At 45.3% G+C, this 17945-nt stretch overlaps 1 protein-coding gene and 1 long non-coding RNA gene across 4 annotated transcripts in view; one reads left to right on the top strand and one right to left on the bottom strand.

The window, feature by feature from the left end:
* Positions 1-3703, top strand: LOC148686793 (uncharacterized). Its single transcript, XR_015948411.1, has 3 exons — positions 1-174; positions 2367-2450; positions 3133-3703. It is a non-coding gene; the product is annotated as an uncharacterized LOC148686793 (long non-coding RNA).
* A 1553-nt stretch (positions 3704-5256) lies between these two features.
* The window catches only part of ACSF2 (acyl-CoA synthetase family member 2), a 55702-nt gene continuing 43013 nt past the window's right edge, over positions 5257-17945 (bottom strand). For all 3 annotated transcript variants that reach the window (XM_088663083.1, XM_088663082.1, XM_035104377.3), the window contains 6 exons: positions 10921-11028; positions 9912-10063; positions 7732-7873; positions 7375-7485; positions 6183-6251; positions 5257-5506 (listed from right to left, as the gene is read on the bottom strand). In XM_088663083.1, coding sequence (XP_088519209.1) covers positions 5426-5506; positions 6183-6251; positions 7375-7485; positions 7732-7873; positions 9912-10063; positions 10921-11028 — 663 coding nt within the window. In that variant the 3' untranslated portion in view covers positions 5257-5425. The remainder of the gene's footprint in view (positions 5507-6182; positions 6252-7374; positions 7486-7731; positions 7874-9911; positions 10064-10920; positions 11029-17945) is intronic.

The raw sequence follows: 17945 nt of genomic DNA on the forward strand, positions 1-17945 counted from the left end.
TGATGACACACATTGGAATCACTGTGGCCTGGCAATGAGGATTTCCCCCTTGTCTGGCAACATTTATAAAGAGAGAGGGAGGGAGGAAGAGACAGAGAGAAACCAGGATGCACACTGTTTTTCACGATGGCTCTCCTGATACTGAACGTGATGTCCATGAGGCTGTGGTGGAAGGTTCGTACCTTTGCATATGCTGAGGGGGTAGAGGTCATTGCGACAACAGGGGATTAAGGCTTTGCGGATGGTAGCTAATGCTAGTCCTACTCGAAGTAGATCCATTGAAGCTAATTAATATACTGTACACAACCAACATAGGTTTATTTGTTTCATTGGGTCTACTCTCAAAGGAACTTCACTGGTTGCAATCTGAGGCATGCAATTTTTGTTCTTTACAAACACCCTGGTATGGGCAAGTGGGGAAGCGGTACAAAGAAAAAGCTAATTTGAGGGAAAGGGGAATGTTGAGAAATCATAGGAGAGCTTTACTCTGGCAATGTGGCCCGAAAACAGGGTCACAACGTCTCATATAGTAACTTTTCACTTGGCAAGGTAAATATGTAAGACAAGGTCTACTGCAGTGGTTTACAACCAATGTGCCGTGGTGCCCTGGGGTGCCTTGAATGATGGTCAGGAGGGCCACAGGGCAACACTGGCCTCTGTCCCTCTTTCCTTCCCTCCCTCCTCTGATGCCCTCTCGTGCCTCTGCCTCCCAAAGGCTTGCACAGCAAATGGGGATGGGGGCAGCTCAGAGACTGCCCAAAGGACTCCCAAGGAGAGGAGAGGAGGCTGAGGGAACACTCTGCAAGGGAGGGTGTTTGAAAAAGGGTGAGGGGCTGCCAGCTCTGCAGGCAAGGGGAGACATAACTGGGCTCCTGAGCCCCACAGGGGTGCCGCAGAAAGGATGTAGTTGGTCAAGGGAGCAGTGGACTCAAAAAGGTTGAAAACCTCTGTTCTTCTACTGGATCAGACTAAAGGCGTATCAAATTAGGCACCCTGGTTTTTTTTACAGCGTGTAGTCAAAACCTGCTGGGATGCTCACAAGAGGGCATGAGAGCAATAGCTTTTTCCCCCAGAAAATGATATCCAAAATCATATTCCTTCTGAAGCTGGGGGCAGTTCAGGCATTGGTGATTGGTTCAGGCAGATGCCCACTCAACCGCTTTGATCTGCAGACGTGGCACTGTAACAGATACCACATAATGCTTGATCCCCATTTGTAAGAAATGGATCTTTTAATGTTTCAGCACCTAAACTTGGGAACTCCCTACTTATTGACATCAGGCAGGCGCTGTCACTGTACTCTTTTCGGTACCTCCTTAAACATTTCTTGTAGAACACTGGCATGTGTTTTGAACTCTTTCTGCTTCCAAGTGATTTTAATTTTATTTTGAATGTTTTTAAATGCAGTTTTAACTGTATTTTATTGATAATTTTAATGGTGGGGTGTGTGTGTGTGTGTATATTTTAAACCGCTTATGAGGTTTTATTGCAATAAAGTTGTGAACTAAATAAACGTAACCATTATGCCTGTTGATAGCCTTATCCACCATGATAGTAAAGGTAAAGGGACCCCTGAACATTAGGTCCAGTTGTGACTGATTCTGGGGTTGCGGCGCTCATCTCGCGTTATTGGCCCGAGGGAGCCAGCGTACAGCTTCCAGGTCATGTGGCCAGCATGACATAGCCGCTTCTGGTGAACCAGAGCAGCACACGGAAACGCTGTTTACCTTCCCACTGTAGTGGTACCTATTTATCTACTTGCACTTTGATGTGCTTTCGAACTGCTCGGTTGGCAGGAGCAGGGACCAAGCAACGGGAGCTCACCCCGTCATGGGGATTCGAACCGCCGACCTTCTGATCGGCAAGCCCTAGGCTCTGTGGTTTAACCCACAGCGCCACCCACGTGCCATCCACCATGATAATCCCCTTCTAAAGCCATCTAAGATGGTGTCCAGCACCATATTGGTGTTACAGCATTATGAGGGAGAAAAACTGACTATTCCCTTTCTCCATATCCATGGATACATTCAGATACCTCTAGCATATCCACTTCCTTGCCTTTTATCTAAACTAAAAACACCTTAAACATTGCAACCTTTCCTCAAAGGGAAGTTGCTCCATCCGCCACCATTAATTAATAATTTTGATTGTACTTTTCTGCATCCTTTTCCCACCTCTACTTTTTTTCTTTTTAAAAAAGAAAGTGTTAATAATGTGAGGTCTGACATAATCATCTCACAGCATAATTTCTCTGGCCATCTCATGGCTGTTCCTGTTGCCAAATTCCTACCAAACAGATTAAGACTAGAGAAGCAGCATACATTACCCAACACTTATTTCATTCGCGTTTTTGGGATTTCTTCCAGGGTTTCACCCCAACTCCTAACTTCCTTTCCCATCAAAGAAGCTGGGCATTCTCCTGTGTTGCGGAATCCAACAATATCACAATGGTAAGTATATTTCGAGCATCTGTGGCACACGGCTGCTAAGCTTAAAGTGGCCACTAAGGACTGCTTGTGAGATAATTTCATATTGCGCTTAAAGGACAATGAAACATGTACATATTTCATATGCGGGCTGGGAAAATCTATGGTGTGTTTTTAATTTTTAAATAGTTGGCACAAGTTTCTTGTGCATTTGATGGGCCATAACTGGGCTCTTAATCACTCCAGATAAATAGGTTCTTGTGCGACAGGAAGGTAAATGGCATTTCTGTGCGCTCTGGTTTCTGTCACAGTGTCCCGTTGCGGCAGAAGCGGTTTAGTCATGCTGGCCACATGACCCAGAAAGCTGTCTGTGGACAAATGCCGGTTCCCTCGGCCTGAAGCAAGATGAGCACTGCAACTCTAAGCCTTTGACTGGACTTAACTGTCCAGGGGTCCTTTACCTTACCTTTACCTTTTATCTGTAGTTGAGACATAACAGAGAAGAAACAGCTGGCAACGTTGAGGTCCAGTGAGTGCCACTGGAGAGGTGATAGTTGTTGTCAAGAGGATAAAGGCCCATCCATTTGACATCTGTGGGAGGGATCTTATTTCCCTTCTCATCCCCTAGTCTCTATTTATGACATCAAACATTCACATAATGAAACCCTTTCTTGACCTGACCTGGATTCTGTTTTCTGTTTTTCAGCAACAAAGCAACATATGGAGGCCCCTCATGCTCTGCTTCCATGGGCAGAAACCACGCTTCAGCTGGGAGAGCAAAAAAAAGTTACGGAGGAGACACACCCTGACCACCTTCCTTTTTCCCTGATAAAACTCTGGCTGTTTCTTTAAGAGATGAAGAACAACTTCACGTGCACTCCCATACACCTCCAACCCAAGAGACATTCCATGTTTCATTTTGCTTCTGAAATTGCTCTGTGATGAGGAGTCACATCATCAGTGCTAATGACTGATCTAGAACTTCCCCTGGGGGGGTCTTGTTCTACTAGATAGAGGGAATTCCACTGCATACTTCACTTAATTTGTTTGGAAACCAACTACCAGTACATTCTGCAATACCCACCAGTGCTATAATGCAGTGCGTAAGGCCATTTAGAAAAGTTCAGGGTAGGTCACCGAAGGCGAGGAAGAAGAATCAAGATCAAATTCTGCTGGCGTGGACAGCTGCAGCCGGAAAAGAAAAGTGTTACGCACCGACTTCTGCGGTTCAGTATCATGGTTGGGAGGTGCTCTAATAAAGCTCCTGTAAAAACTAACTCATCCTAGGTGCATTCCAACATATAGGATTTGAAGTTTTGAATTTCTATGGCATCAATACTTGTTTTGAATAGGAAATAAAGCAGATGAGAAATCTAATGTGTGGCAAGATTCAACTTCATGGCTTGCACTCAAAAGAACTGGAAAGAGGAACTACCTCCTCCAGTCCATAGCAGGGAGTTGGTTGCTGTGGAAGTGATGAAAGTCCTTTTCTAATGCTCTCACGCTTCCTGATCCACGTATTTCCTCGATGGGCAGAAGGCTCTGGGTTGATTCACACCTCTAAAGCCACAGAAATCTGCTCTTTCCTTCCCTTTTGGTCACAACAGTGTTATCTTGAATTAAATATGTGGTTGTTGTTGTTGTTGTTGTTATCATCGCTGCTTTTTGTTACAGTGTCACACTTTCTAACAAAAAGGTGCTGGTACTGTGTACTCGTACCCCCTGAAAAAAAAAGCAGCGATGATAATAATAATATTTTGTTTTTTTAAAAAGCACTTATCAGTCACCTTTTTAACAAAATGCAGCTCACAGCAGCTTGCAGCAATAAGCAAATAGCGCCTGTGTAAGATGTGACATGGGAAATCAGGGCCACTCACATTTAAAAAAGAAAAACGCAATTGCAGAGGGGTGGGTGTGCATTAGCTGCTAATTTCCCTATAGGGGAAAGCATACAGGTATCACAGTGAGGGAAGAGCAATTTAAATTGGGGGTGGGGGGAGGCACAAATGGTTCTCTCCCAGAACTACAGTTCCTATCTAGCTCTCAATAAAGATGCCCTACTGTTAGCTACTCTAAAATGAAATCACAAAGAAACCTGAGAGAGCCTGATCATGGATCCACTGCGTCACATCTGGCTAATCCCTGGGAGTCCAATGAATGGTGTTCCATTTCAGTTACCAAAAGGTAGGCAAGTGATCAAGCAAATCTCACCCCCTGCTCCTTGCTACATCAGGTTCAACACCCTTCTCAGGCAAGTTGCTCCAGACACTTTTGGTGTGTGTGGATGACCTGACTAATGAGAAGACGAGAGGTTCAATCACCATAGCCTATTAGCATTCGGCAGAGAATGAAACAACAGGACATCCAAAAGTGAATCACGATGCAAAAGTGCCAAAATTAACAGATTTGTTCCTACAAATCCAATATGAACATGTTTCAGGTGACTCTGCTCTTCTCCCCATGTCGCCTTTCCGACTGCTAGAAAGTACTTTCCCCTTCTTTTGGCTTGTAATTTGCAACATGATAGCTCTTAATGTTCCTACATGGGACTTAAATTTCAGCACCCTGGCATTCTTTTCTCTCCCTTTGCATGCACCACTATTCCTCCAAAACTACAATTTCTAATAAAAGAACTGCACAGTAGAGGGAAAGGCAGGACTATGTCTCTTCCATGATGTGCTCTGATCATAAGGAGCAATGGGAATTCCCTTACGGTCCTCCTTATTGGGAGGAAATCGTATTTCTGGATGCCATTCCCAGAGATACAAACATGTTTTGTATTTTTAACAAAGTGAGGTGGAATTTCTTAACACAGAGAAATAATCTCTGCTAAAGAAACATATTTTTTATTTATTAGAAAAAAACCCCACATTATTTTAAGTATGCCTGACTAAATCATCTTAAGGCAGGCTGGTGATTGCTATCTTAAGGCAGGCTGAGGGTTGCCAGCTCTCTTAACGGCTTAGAAAGCTGAAGTATAAAAGTTGGCAGAAGAAATATTAATTTTGGGTTGCGCTGGGTTGTTGGGTTCGAAGCTGAAGATGCTTCTCCATTCGCTCCCTCAGTTTGTATTTCTGAATCTAAGATTGGAATAGGGAGGAAAGAAGAAAGGGATTGGTTACACCATTGCAAACATACTGGTCGTCCCTCTGCAAATATTTTGGTCCATGCCTATGGTCATCTCTCATTTAGGCTACCATAAAGCGCGCTCTCTCTCTCTCTCCCTCTCTCTCTCTCTCTCTATGTTGCCTCACTTTGGACCCCTCACTTCTACCCAGAACTCTGTTGCCAAAGTCATTCACTTGTCTCTCATTGCTCTGATGATGCGATGCCGCTCCTTAAAACCCTACCCTGACTTCCCATCTTATCCTGGATTCATGAATGTCCTTTCACCTAAAAGTCTCAACCTCCCTCAAAAAATCCCATCTTCTATTACCTGCTGCCCTTCATATGCTGGTCACTGCCTCCTATAGCACCTGCACAATGCCACTTCTCCTACATCTTCAGATTCCTCTTCAAAACCCACTTGCGGCCCACCCATCTACTAGTTCCATACCCAGTAGTCTGTAACTAGGCCTAAGCACATGTAACTGAAGCTATTGCACACACTCCTTCCCTGTTTAAGCCCTTCCCTGTGATTCCACTGTAACCAGTTTAGTTTTCAAGTTCCTCAAGGCAGGGCTCTTCCTGCACTCCACAAAGCACCATGCAACCTATTGGGGCTAAGCAAGCAAGAGCCTTTGGACGTTCACTCACCTTGCCCGAGACGGTGAGCGGGAAATCCTTCACAAACACTACATACCGAGGGATCTTGAAGTGAGCGATCTGCAAAAGAAAAGCCAACGGCTGTGGACTGACTCAATCTTTATATGGCTGGCTTGCTGTTCCCTGCTTGAGCAGGACTCAGAGCAAGTGCCTCTCCAACATGAAATACAAAACTGCAATTTATCTGCAGCCATGCGCCCACATGATATTAGACAGTGGGAGCTTCCACACTAGGCATTTAGTGTGGAACTGCCGTGTGTATTCAGTCACTTGTTATGAGGCATCCGCATGAAGCTGTCATCCTATCATACGGTCCCTCCATCTTTCCTCAGACTAAAGAAAGCCCCGCTTTTTTTCCAAAAGAAAAGAAGAGCAGCCCAAATGTGAGAAGCGTATAGTTGTTCCTTGTAAGTCAAACGGAATGCGTTCCAGAATTCCGTTTGACTTCCAAAGCATTCAAAAACCAAAGCGCAGCTTCTGATTGGCAGCAGGAAGCGCAGCTGGACCTTCGCTTCCAAAAGAACGTTTGAAAACCGGAACAGTCACTTCCAGGTTTCAATCGTTCAGGAGCCAAAACATCCGAGAACTAGGCTGTTTGAAACACAAGGTACAGCTGTAGATACTTTTAGCACCACTTATAGTGGGCATGTGCTGAGGTTCAAATGGCCCTACGCTCAGCAACTGTGCCATGCCCCCATGGATGTATACAGAACATAGTGGAATGCACACCTCGAAAAGCACAATCCTCCTGATAGTGTGGGACATCGATTGCAATTCGATGTACAGTGGTGCCTCGCAAGACGAATTTAATTCGCTCTGTGAGTCAATTCATTTTACAAAAAATTCGTCTAGTGAATCCCATAGGAACGCATTAATTGAATTTCAATGCATTCCTATGGGAAACTGCGATTCGCTAGACGAATTTTTCACAAAACGAATTCGTCTAGCGAGGCAACCTCCGCTCGAAACATTTCTTCGTTAAGCAAAAAATTCGTCTTACAGGGCATTCGTCTAGCGAAGCACCACTATATAGCTTACAACGGAAGAGCAATGATTGGGTTGAGCTAGAAACAACCCATCTGGAAGCAGCCCTTTACAGAACATCAACTCTCACCACTGGAGAGCTTGCTCTCTTTTATTGGGGGGAAAAGCAGGACACTCCCACCCACCTCAAAGCTCCTACCTTCCCTTTGCAAAATGCCTTGACTTCTTCTGCTGTGCACTCTTCTCCAGCTTTCACTCTGATGGTGGCGCAGATCTCCTCTCCCATTCGCTCGTCTTTCACGCCAACTACCTGAGTGGAAGAGAAGGGAAAGGTTGATCATTGGGCCCACACAACGTCTTGGGGTTCTTGACCCTGCAGGATCAGGCCAACGACCCATCTAGTCCAGCATCCTGTTCTCAACAGTGGCCAACCAGGTGCCTGTAGGAAACCCACACACAATCTCATTTCCCAAAGTGGCACTGGGGCCTTAAGTATTTAGCCAAACGAGAGGATTGGAGGGCATGTTCCCACGTCCCACCTCACCATTTTCCTCACCTGCACCTCTTGAATCTTAGGATGGGTATGTAGGAATTGCTCGAGCTCTGCTGGGTATATGTTCTCCCCTCCTCGGATGATCATGTCTTTGCAGCGGCCTACTATCTTGCAGTAGCCATACTCATCAAGAATAGCCATGTCCCTGGAAGGAGATCACAGTCATTCTACCCTGACCCTTGCCATGTTGCCAGGCGCCCCACTGGAGAACAGAAGAAGAGCCTGCTGGAGTAGGCCAGGGGCACACCTGGTCCAACACCAGGCCCTCGCGTCCTATGTAATTTTACACGCTTCAATCATATCTCCTCTTGCTCGCTTTTTCTTTGAACTAAAAGGCTCTAAATGCTGTAGCCTTTCCTCATAGGGGAGTTGTTCAAGCCCTTTGATCGTTTTTGTTTCCCTATTCTGAACCTTTTCCAACTCTAAAATATCATTTTCAAGGTGAGAAGACCAGAACTGTACGCAACTGTTCCAAAAGCTATTGTTGCACCATAGATATAATACAGGCACCCACAAACTCGGCCCTCCAGGTGTTTGGGGACTACAATTCCCATCATCCCTGACCATTGGTCCTGTTAGCTAGGGATGATGGGAGTTGCAGGCCTAAAACATCTGGAGGGCCGAGTTTGGGGGTGCCTGATATGATAAATGCTTAGATGCCCAAGACCAGATTCAATTAAACGGTTGGGCAAGCAGGAGCCAGCACAAAATCCCACTAGTACAATGGGACTTTCTGTCCATCTCCTCCCCATACAACTCCTCCAAAACAGTTCTGGCAGGTCAGGAGTACCCCCAGAACAGGGTACTGGGAGAAGAGAATGGAGATTGTTCCATGTGACAAACACAAATGCTTGTGCTGATGGAACAGTCAGCTTAGAGCAATGTTGAGTTTCAGCCGGAATGTTCCCTTTTCAGCTTGTTTTTTAGCAGCTAGTCCTCTGTACTTGCATAAGCAATAGATCACAAGCAGGACTCTGTGAATTCTGCATAACCAAATACTAGATTCTGCAATGTGGCAAGACATGACGTAGTGAGATATATCATATGCCAGGGAACAAAGGCTCCCTTCATGCACACCTGGAAGTTTGAGGCAGCTCCCTCTCCATGGAGCTATCTATCCCACGTGGGAGCAGCAGCAGCAGCAGATTAATGGATAATGCAGCTATGTGTCATTGATTGCATGGTTTTTTTTCCCCAACAGATCACCATCCCACCAATGAGGAGGGTGGTGATCTAGTGGGAAAGAGTCACAAGGGGATGGCTCCATGGGAAAGTGGCTCTCCTACAACTCCATGCCTGTGTATGAAACAAGTTTGCTGTTGAGTGAGTGTTGGGTAAGACTTAGGCCTAGGGGTGGACATGTTGCTGTTCTGCCATTCCCCATCAGGTGAAGCTGCCCAACCCCATTATCTCAAATTCAGCCCTGTACAAATTTAAATTTTAAATTTAAATTAAAAGACGCCTGCTTCTTGGGAGAAAAGCAATGAAAAACCTAGACAGCATCTTAAAAAGCAGAGACATCACCTTGCCTACAAAGGTCCGTATAGTTAAAGCTATGGTTTTCCCAGTAGTGATGTATGGAAGTGAGAGCTGGACCATAAAGAAGGCTGATCGCTGAAGAATTGATGCTTTTGAATTATGGTGCTGGAGGAGACTCTTGAGAGTCCCATGGACTGCAAGAAGATCAAACCTATCCATTCTGAAGGAAATCAGCCCTGAGTGCTCACTGGAAGGACAGATCGTGAAACTGAGGCTCCAATACTTTGGCCACCTCATGAGAAGAGAAGAATCCTTGGGAAAGACCCTGATGTTGGGAAAGATGGAGGGCACAAGGAGAAGGGGACGACAGAGGACGAGATGGTTGGACAGTGTTCTCGAAGTTACAAACATGAGTTTGACCAAAGTGTGGGAGGCAGTGCAAGACAGGAGTGCCTGGTGTGCTATGGTCCATGGGGTCACGAAGAGTCAGACATGACTAAACAACAACAAAAAAATTATGCAATGAATAGGTCAACTTGTCCTCAATTGTCCAGTTAGAGTGACTGACATGAAGAGATAATGTCTTGCTAAAGTGCAACTTTTAGGGCCCTGAATGGAATTCTCCATCCAGCATTCCACCTACTAGATCCTATTGGCTTCCCAAGGATTATCCTAATGAACAAATGGCTTCTTCCCCAACGTACCCGGTCTTGTACCATTTCTCATCATCCATGACTTCATTGGTTTTGTTGGGGTCTGCCCAGTACCCTAGCATGACGCAGTAACCTCGGACCTGAAGTTCTCCTGGGCTGTTGAGTGGGATAATTTCCCCTGTCTCAGGATCCTCAATTTTTGCCTGTTAATACAAAGGAAACAAAACATTAATGGTGGCATGGAGTGGCATAATAAAAGAGATCAGTTGGACAGAAGCATGTTAGGGTTAGAGACTGTGAGGGTGTGACAACAGAAGATACAGCAAAAGTGTTGTGATTAGCAGAGTCTTTCAAAAGAACGAGTCTTCCTTCTTTCCAGTAGTCATTCTTTTCCAGAGTTCCCAGTTAAGAAAACTCCTTTCCCACTCGGTTCAGTTTAGAGTGTTTGTTGCCTCATGAGACAAAACAAGCATAAACACACTAGCTACATAAACTTTAAGAGGTGCTGGCACATCATAAACTATTCTACCATAATACAGTTCCTCTGGCCTTAGAAGTAAGCCTTGTAAACATACAAATACACAGAGAGATCCACTAGCACTCTACCTTCCTAGATCTCCATGCTATACTGAACATGTAACCTTCAGCTTCTCCACTACTACCTTGCACTGAGGAAAACCTCTTCTCAGTGAATATCTCACACTCCTGCCTTGGCTTTATACCTGCCTCTGCACTTACACACATTCCTTAAAGAAAGGGAGGATGAGTCATACTCCAGTGGTGTCCAAACTTTTTTCAAAGAGGGCCAGATTTAATGAAGTGAAGGGCCGTGAGGGCCAACCAAAGTCGTTAACCTTTTTTTAGGATTTGTTGAGCTTTTTCTAGGGTTGAAGTTGTTGCAGTTTTTTAAAAAAGATTTTACCCAGGAAATAAACTGGAAATAAACTGAATTCTGAACAGAATTCAGGTGCGGGGCATGGACTGCTCAAGACACGGGCCAAGCACTTAGTGCAAGTTCACCCATTTCCCCCAGTTTACACCAACAAAGGGAATCAGTCACCTCTGTATGTGGGAAAACACATCCCACAGTCTCTGTTTTCTGGGCAATGTTGTCTTGAGGGAACCCCATGAAGGTGACAGGGCTATTCTCTGTGGTTCCATATGCAACCTGCAAAACACAAAGGAAACAAAACAGCTGAGAGAGAAACTAAACCAATGCAGAAGAAGTGCTAAAGTGTTATGGGCAAAAGCTCCCACCTGCAGCAGACAAATCTATATAAGGGAAGTTAGGAAGTGACAGTCTTTCAGGGAACTGCATTTTATTTTGCCCCACTATAGTGCATGCTATTCAAGCAAAACAAATCATCAACGTATGTTTGCATGCACCAGCTTAATCTGCACATTTCACCCACCTCTCAGTATATTTGGATCGTTGCAGAATTTGTTTCCCTACAAGGAGCGGACAGGAGGTATCTCATGGGAAGGAAGGATCAAGTACAGGCAACTCCCAATTTGCATGGTGGTTGTGTTGTGGGCATTTGTGCACCAGCATCCGCCGGCAGTTGCACATCAATTGAATGGGCGCAAAATGATTGCCACCTGTAATGTTAAGAGGACTCCTGCCCTCATGTCCCGATTGCGGGTCTCCACATTCACACAAAACCTAAAGCCATAAACTATGGATTAGTAAGGTATCCCATCCTTGTACCTAAGTGCTCCCACTTCATTCCTTCATAGATGGCTGCAACCATGGAGAAGCTGCTGCCAGTCAGAGTAAATACTGAACCAGGTGGACCGCTGGTCATGTGTCATGCGACAGCGTACAGACCCCTGACTAGTCATGATTAAAAAAGCAGGACGCTGGACTCGATAGGCCTTTGTTCTCATCCATATACGGGGCACAGAAGGGCGACTGATAGGGATATCTGCTGAAAGCGAATGGGATCGAACAACTGCTTGAGGCAATGTCATATAACCTCCCTGCAAGCATATTGGAATGAGTGCTGAATAAATGGCCAACATCCTAATACCCCTTGGCTAACTTTGTGAAAACAATTCAGGATGAACGCTCAGTAAACAGGTCACTAAGAAGCAGTTTCAGTATTTCTGGATAGACGTTTTAAGGATGAATTCACAAGTACTCTAAGACTTCCTTTGACCACGCCTGATCTTGCAAAGACCCTATTTCAGATTCACTTGACATGTTTTTTAAAAAGCTGTACAGTCCTGAGCTATAGGTGCAGCATTCTTCTGGTGGCTAAAATTAAGCTCATTTGTGCACTAGGGTAACATTTGGAGAAATCCTTGGAACCCCTTTAGTTCAAAAGAGGTCATAGAGAAGATAATCACATAATTGGCTGAAAATAATTTCAAACCGCAACTACTTGGCAAATGGATCATCTCATTTAGTGGATTTACTAAGAATCGTTCTGAATATTGCAGGCATGCAATTTATTTTTGGTGACAAGTGCCTCTTTCTTAGGGAATGCAGAGCCCCAGGCTAAATTGGGAATAAGAAACATATTAGCAGAACTATTTGAATCTAAACACTGCTATAAAACCTCGGCTGCTAATGTTGTTTAAACACTAGCCAGTGTAAGCCAGTCTTCAAAATAGAATGAAATAAACATTTGGAGGAACCTTGATTTACTGGGCAGGGCTGTTCATCAGGGGTGCCTGGGTTTTATTCTTGGCTCTCTCACTCTGTGTTTGCGCTGGCAGAAAACTCCTCCAGGTATATCTAAGGGGTAATTTACTACTGATGATACTGGAAGTGTAGCCTGTTTTTACACTATCCCCAGTGAAGGGCTACTCTACCAATCTGCGTGTGACAGAGGCCCTGAATTCAGAAGAAGCAAAGACACTCCCCAAGCTACTCCTTGGTGCGAGGAGACACATTTCTCACAGGCTTGGGATACTGTTGGTCACACGTAGCAAGCTGCATGGTTACAGTGCGGTCAAGATGTCCTATGAGTTAGCAAGATGAAGCAAATGGCCAAAGGGTAAAAGCAAAGATTTAAATCTGCTTCTGAATTTCAAGTCTGCTGCCAAGTCCACCAATGTCCAGGTTCAGGAAATCCTATTCCTCCCCTGGTGGCAGCCAAAGAAGCAGGTAAACACAGAGAGTCCTTACCACGTAATTTATTCAGTATTCACAGAGAGAGAGAGACAAAAGAAGGTGGTCCTTATTCAATAATGGCATTACTCCAAGTAAAGCCCAACCCCCTCCGTCTCTCTTATCCTACGTCATTCCTGTGCTGGCTGATCTGAGATTTTTGTCTCTGAGCTTTCTGTACTACTACTCTTAACGCATGCCTAGTCTTGGGAGAGACGGCCTCAGGAATGCTCTCCGAAGACACTGCGTCTGTCAGCTGTCTCTCCTCCAGTGTTTCTTCTTCCTGCTGGTCCTCTTCCAATATTTCCCAGCTTTCCCCCTCTGAAGTGTCTGCAAACCACTGTTCTAAATCTATACAGTCATACCTCATGTTGCGCCTACTTCAGGTTGCGTGTTTTCGTCTTGCGTCCCATGGCAACCTGGAAGTACCGGAATGGATTACTTCCAGGGTTTGCCGCTCACGCATGCAGAGCATCTCCACCTCCATCGCTCTGCCCGGACACTAAGGTCCAGTGCCAAGGGCCTTCTGGCGGTTCCCTCACTGCGAGAAGCAAAGCTACAGGGAACCAGGCAGAGGGCCTTCTCGGTAGTGGCACCCGCCCTGTGGAACGCCCTCCCACCAGATGTCAAAAAGAAAAACAACTACCAGACTTTTAGAGGACATCTGAAGGCAGCCCTGTTTAGGGAAGCTTTTAATCTTTAAGAAATTAGTGTATTTTAATATTTCTGTTGGAAGCTGCCCAGAGTGGCTGGAGAAACCCAGCCAGATGAGTGGGGTATAAATAATAAATTATTATTATTATTATTATTATTATTATTATTATTAGAGTTACAGGCTTTTCACGTTACAGACGGGCCTCTGGAATGGATCCAGTCCGTAACCCAAGGTACCACTGTACTGTCCTCCTGTTCTCGGGAAGGTTCAGGGGAAGGGGTGGTGGTCCCCACCATTCCTCCCCAGGTCCAGCCCTGGACAGCCAAGCATGAGAAAGAGTGTGCTGTGAAATGTCCAGAGACACCCACCCACCCACACATTTAAACATGTTATATGCAGAAGATATTTCAAGCTAAAGGCAACGAGGACAGGGGTACGGGGAAAGATTTAACTGTGAGCAGCTGCAACACATCCACAAATGCACAGCGACACTCCTGAGCTGCTTCTAGACTTTGATCATTGAAACGGGCAGTGTGCAGGCACAACCATGCTCTAATTAACAGCAGGCACAAATGTAAAGCAATGGTATTTTTCAGCAGGAACAGGCTGCCAGGTGTGTCTCCCCAATTGTGCCATGTGGGACTGGGTGCCTCTCTGCTTACAGTATAACAGTGGGAAAAGACGCATCCCTGCTAGCCATTCTTTAGTAGAACAGGAATTGTGCAGGTGCAAATCAAAAGTGGAAAAGTAGTAGCCAGAATTATGACTTCTGTTGCAGAGGAAAGTATCTTGAAGCTCAGAAGTGCTTAAAATGCTACAGAAACCCTGTTTGATCGGAGACCCGAGTGGGGCAAAAAGAAGTGAATGTGTGTACCCCAAAGATGATGACTGTTCAATCATGATGGCTCCTTTCGTCAATCAACCAACTATCACAGATAGTACATGAATGTGTTGCCACGATTTCCTAACATTTGTACTGCAAAGTGTTGCCCTCCTCCTCCTCCTGGCTGTAGAGGAGATGTCAGCCTTTATTACCAGGCTTGCATTATGCCAGCCTGACACAAACAACATTTCTATTAACATTTCTATTAAGAGCCACGTTTCAAGTCCTTTCAAAATACCAGGGCGAAAATTAAGTGGCATTGGCTTAAGAGGAAAGGGTAGACCTGGCTAGGAAACAAGAGTAATTTTTGAACTTCAAAGACAATGTGGCAGGCGGGGGAATAAAATAATAAACCAACGGAAGTACTTGGAGCGAAAGAGCCGTCTACCGGTCCTGTCCCCTCTTGCCCTACGGGATGGATTTAATTATCCCTCTAATAACACTGGGTATTCTGTCTAGACTTGAAATCAACACCAATGTTCTTTCCGGATCCTCCCTTGGCATCTTGCTCCCCGTTTCCCCCAACATTTTTTGTCCTTGTCTACTTGGAAGAAACTGGCACATAGCTCTGTCCCGTTCGGGGTCTGGGTACGTGCAAAGCCCCAGGACAAAGTCCTATATGCCTTCAATCCTATATTTGGAAGGGCTGATTTGGATTGCTGTGGATAATGGTATGCAGACCCTGCAGAGAGAAGGTTTGCAGGGCTTAAACATACTGTACACCATCTGACCTAGAAGCCCTTCCTCCTAATATCAGATGGAAAACCATCTGCATATGCTCAGGGGGCATTTTCTGTTTGTATTGCTCTTTCTTTATATGTCCCACAGCTGAGCCCAAGCAGTGAAAACAGGTTCTGGGGCTAAACCTGGTAGGTCATAAAGTCCCAGAAAATAAATAATGTCAGTTGTAATGTAAAGTAGCAACAGGGTTTGCTTACTTTGCATCCTGGCCTATTTCCCTGAATGCACCCAAGAAATTTTGTCTATGCTTCCTTTTAGGCAGTTGTAAAAACCGCTGGAGGCATGAACGCCTGTGCAGTTAAGAACATTCAGTGCAGCCCTGCAGGATGAGACCAAAAGCCCATATTGTCCAGCACTGCATTTCCCACATGAGATGCCACAAACAGGTCATGAGGACCATAGCTCTGAATCTTGTTTACACCCCCCAGGACCGGGTATCTGGTGGCAGACCATCTCTGAATCAGGAGGCTCCATGGAAGAGCCTTACCCATGCTCTCCAACTTTCTGCTCCCTAGCTCTGGGATGCTCTTACAAGATCTCATGGGGCCATCAAAGTTCCCACAAGATCTCACTAGGCTCTGAGAGCCGGCCCATTGAGGGGGCCTTGTCCCCCAAACAAGCCAGGGAGCTGAAAGCTCATTCCACACCAGGTGTGCTTAGATTACCCAGCATGAGAAGTGCTTTTAAACTCTCCACCTTGCTTGTTGGGCAACACCTGCTCAGCATGTGGACTCTAGGGATTTGCTCTCCCTATTTCAATTGGGGTTTGGACTCAGTTTGGCACAGAAACTGCTTTGGTCACTTTGCCTGATGACCTCTGTCAGGAGAGAGGCAGGGGGGACGTGTCCTTGTTAATTCTTGACCTCTCAGCGGCTTTTGGTACCATCGACCTTGGTATCCTTCTGGAGTGACTGTCTGATTTAGGGGTCGGTGGCACCGCTTTGCAGTGGTTCTGATCCTAATTGCGTAGTCGTTTCCAGAGGGTGTTGCTTGGGGAATGTTCTTCAGCCCCATGGACCCTTCAGTGTAGGATTCCTCGGGGTTCAGTTGTTTAACAACTGTTTAACAACTACATGAAACCGCTGAGCGGGGTAATCCAGAGTTTGGGAGTACATTGTCAGCAATATGCTGAGGACACACAGCTCTACGTCTCCTTTACATCTGCAGATTAAGGCCATTAGAGTCCCAAAGCACTTCTGTTTTTTTGGTGCCTCCTTATAGATCTAATTCAAAAGATAAACATCAATAAAGCATAAAACAAAATGTTTTTAATGAATCAAAACCTACAGTAAGATGGAAAACCATGTTTATTTTTGTATACTTCCACTATATTTATATTTGGGGGGAAATTCTCCTACATTTTCTAAATGCAAAGTGTTTGATCGGAACTAATCTTACAGAGGGACCCAGGTGGCGCTGTGGTTAAACCACTGAGCCTAGGGCTTGCTGATCAGAAGGTCGGCGGTTCGAATCCCTGTGACGGGGTGAGCTCCCGTTGCTTGGTCCCAGCTCCTGCCAACCTAGCAGTTCGAAAGCACGTCAAAATGCAAGTAGATAAATAGGAACCGCTACAGCGGGAAGGTAAACGGCGTTTCCGTACGCTGCTCTGGTTTGCCAGAAGCAGGCTTTGTCATGCTGGCCACATGACCTGGAAGCTATACGCTGGCTCCCTCGGCCAATAATGCGAGATGAGCGCGCAACCCCAGAGTCGGTCACGACTGGACCTAATGGTCACGGGTCCCTTTACCTAATCTTACGTAACACATCTGCTTCTATACTTACCGTAGTAGAGATAAGGCATCCGGCCTACCTTGCTGCATACGGTAGTTGTTTTGGTGGGATTTTTTAATATACTTCAACTGAGAAAATGAACGCTCAATCTGAGCAATATTTGACTATTAATATTGAAAATCCGGCAGCGGAAAATTTCTGTGGTGCTCCCCTTCCCTTGATGCCCTAAGCACGTGCTTATTTTGCTTAATGGCTAATCCAGCCCTGCTACATACAGTGTTTTGCCTGAAAAGAACCTGCATCATCAGAAGGATTTCTTTTTTTCAGCAAATGGCCCTGTCTTCATAAACATCATGTGAAAGATATCAACCCACCAGACCTGGCCAGACCACTGAAGATCTTGGGCTGTTTTCCTACCATGCTGAAAACCAACCTCCTGTTATTTTTCTGCATTGGTGGCTTGGAGCTAAATCGACTTTCCAGAATGATTAGCATTCTTGTGGTTCATAAGTATTTCTCCAGCTCCTACGTGAGCTTCAGAAGTGCCGCTTGGCAGCCGTTGCAGAAAAGTATGTGACATTAGCTTGCTATTTTATCCATGCCTTCATAGATGCCCTCGCTAAGTAACTAATCCATTTGCCTGAGACTGGGAGGATTATCCCAGCGTTCAGGAAAACAGTAAGGGCAAGTGCACAGAAATGACAGGTAGACCAGTTCTCTCTCTCCTCGCCCGCTTTTTCTATGGCCCTCATTTATCCTAGCAGCAGGCATTAGTCTTAAAATCATTTCTTCTATTATCCCCATTAGAACTTATGGGTGAAAGAATGTGTTGTGGGAAGGGGGTTGTTATTAGTTTGCTTTTCTTCTTATTTTTATTACGTATTTTGTGCTTCTTATGGTGCCATTTTATGTTGCGAACCACCCTGAGATCTACGGATGAAGGGCGGTATACAGATTTAA

Source organism: Zootoca vivipara, chromosome 2 (genome assembly GCF_965207765.1).
Source record: "Zootoca vivipara chromosome 2, rZooViv2.hap1.1, whole genome shotgun sequence".
Classification (NCBI taxonomy): Eukaryota; Metazoa; Chordata; class Lepidosauria; order Squamata; family Lacertidae; genus Zootoca; species Zootoca vivipara.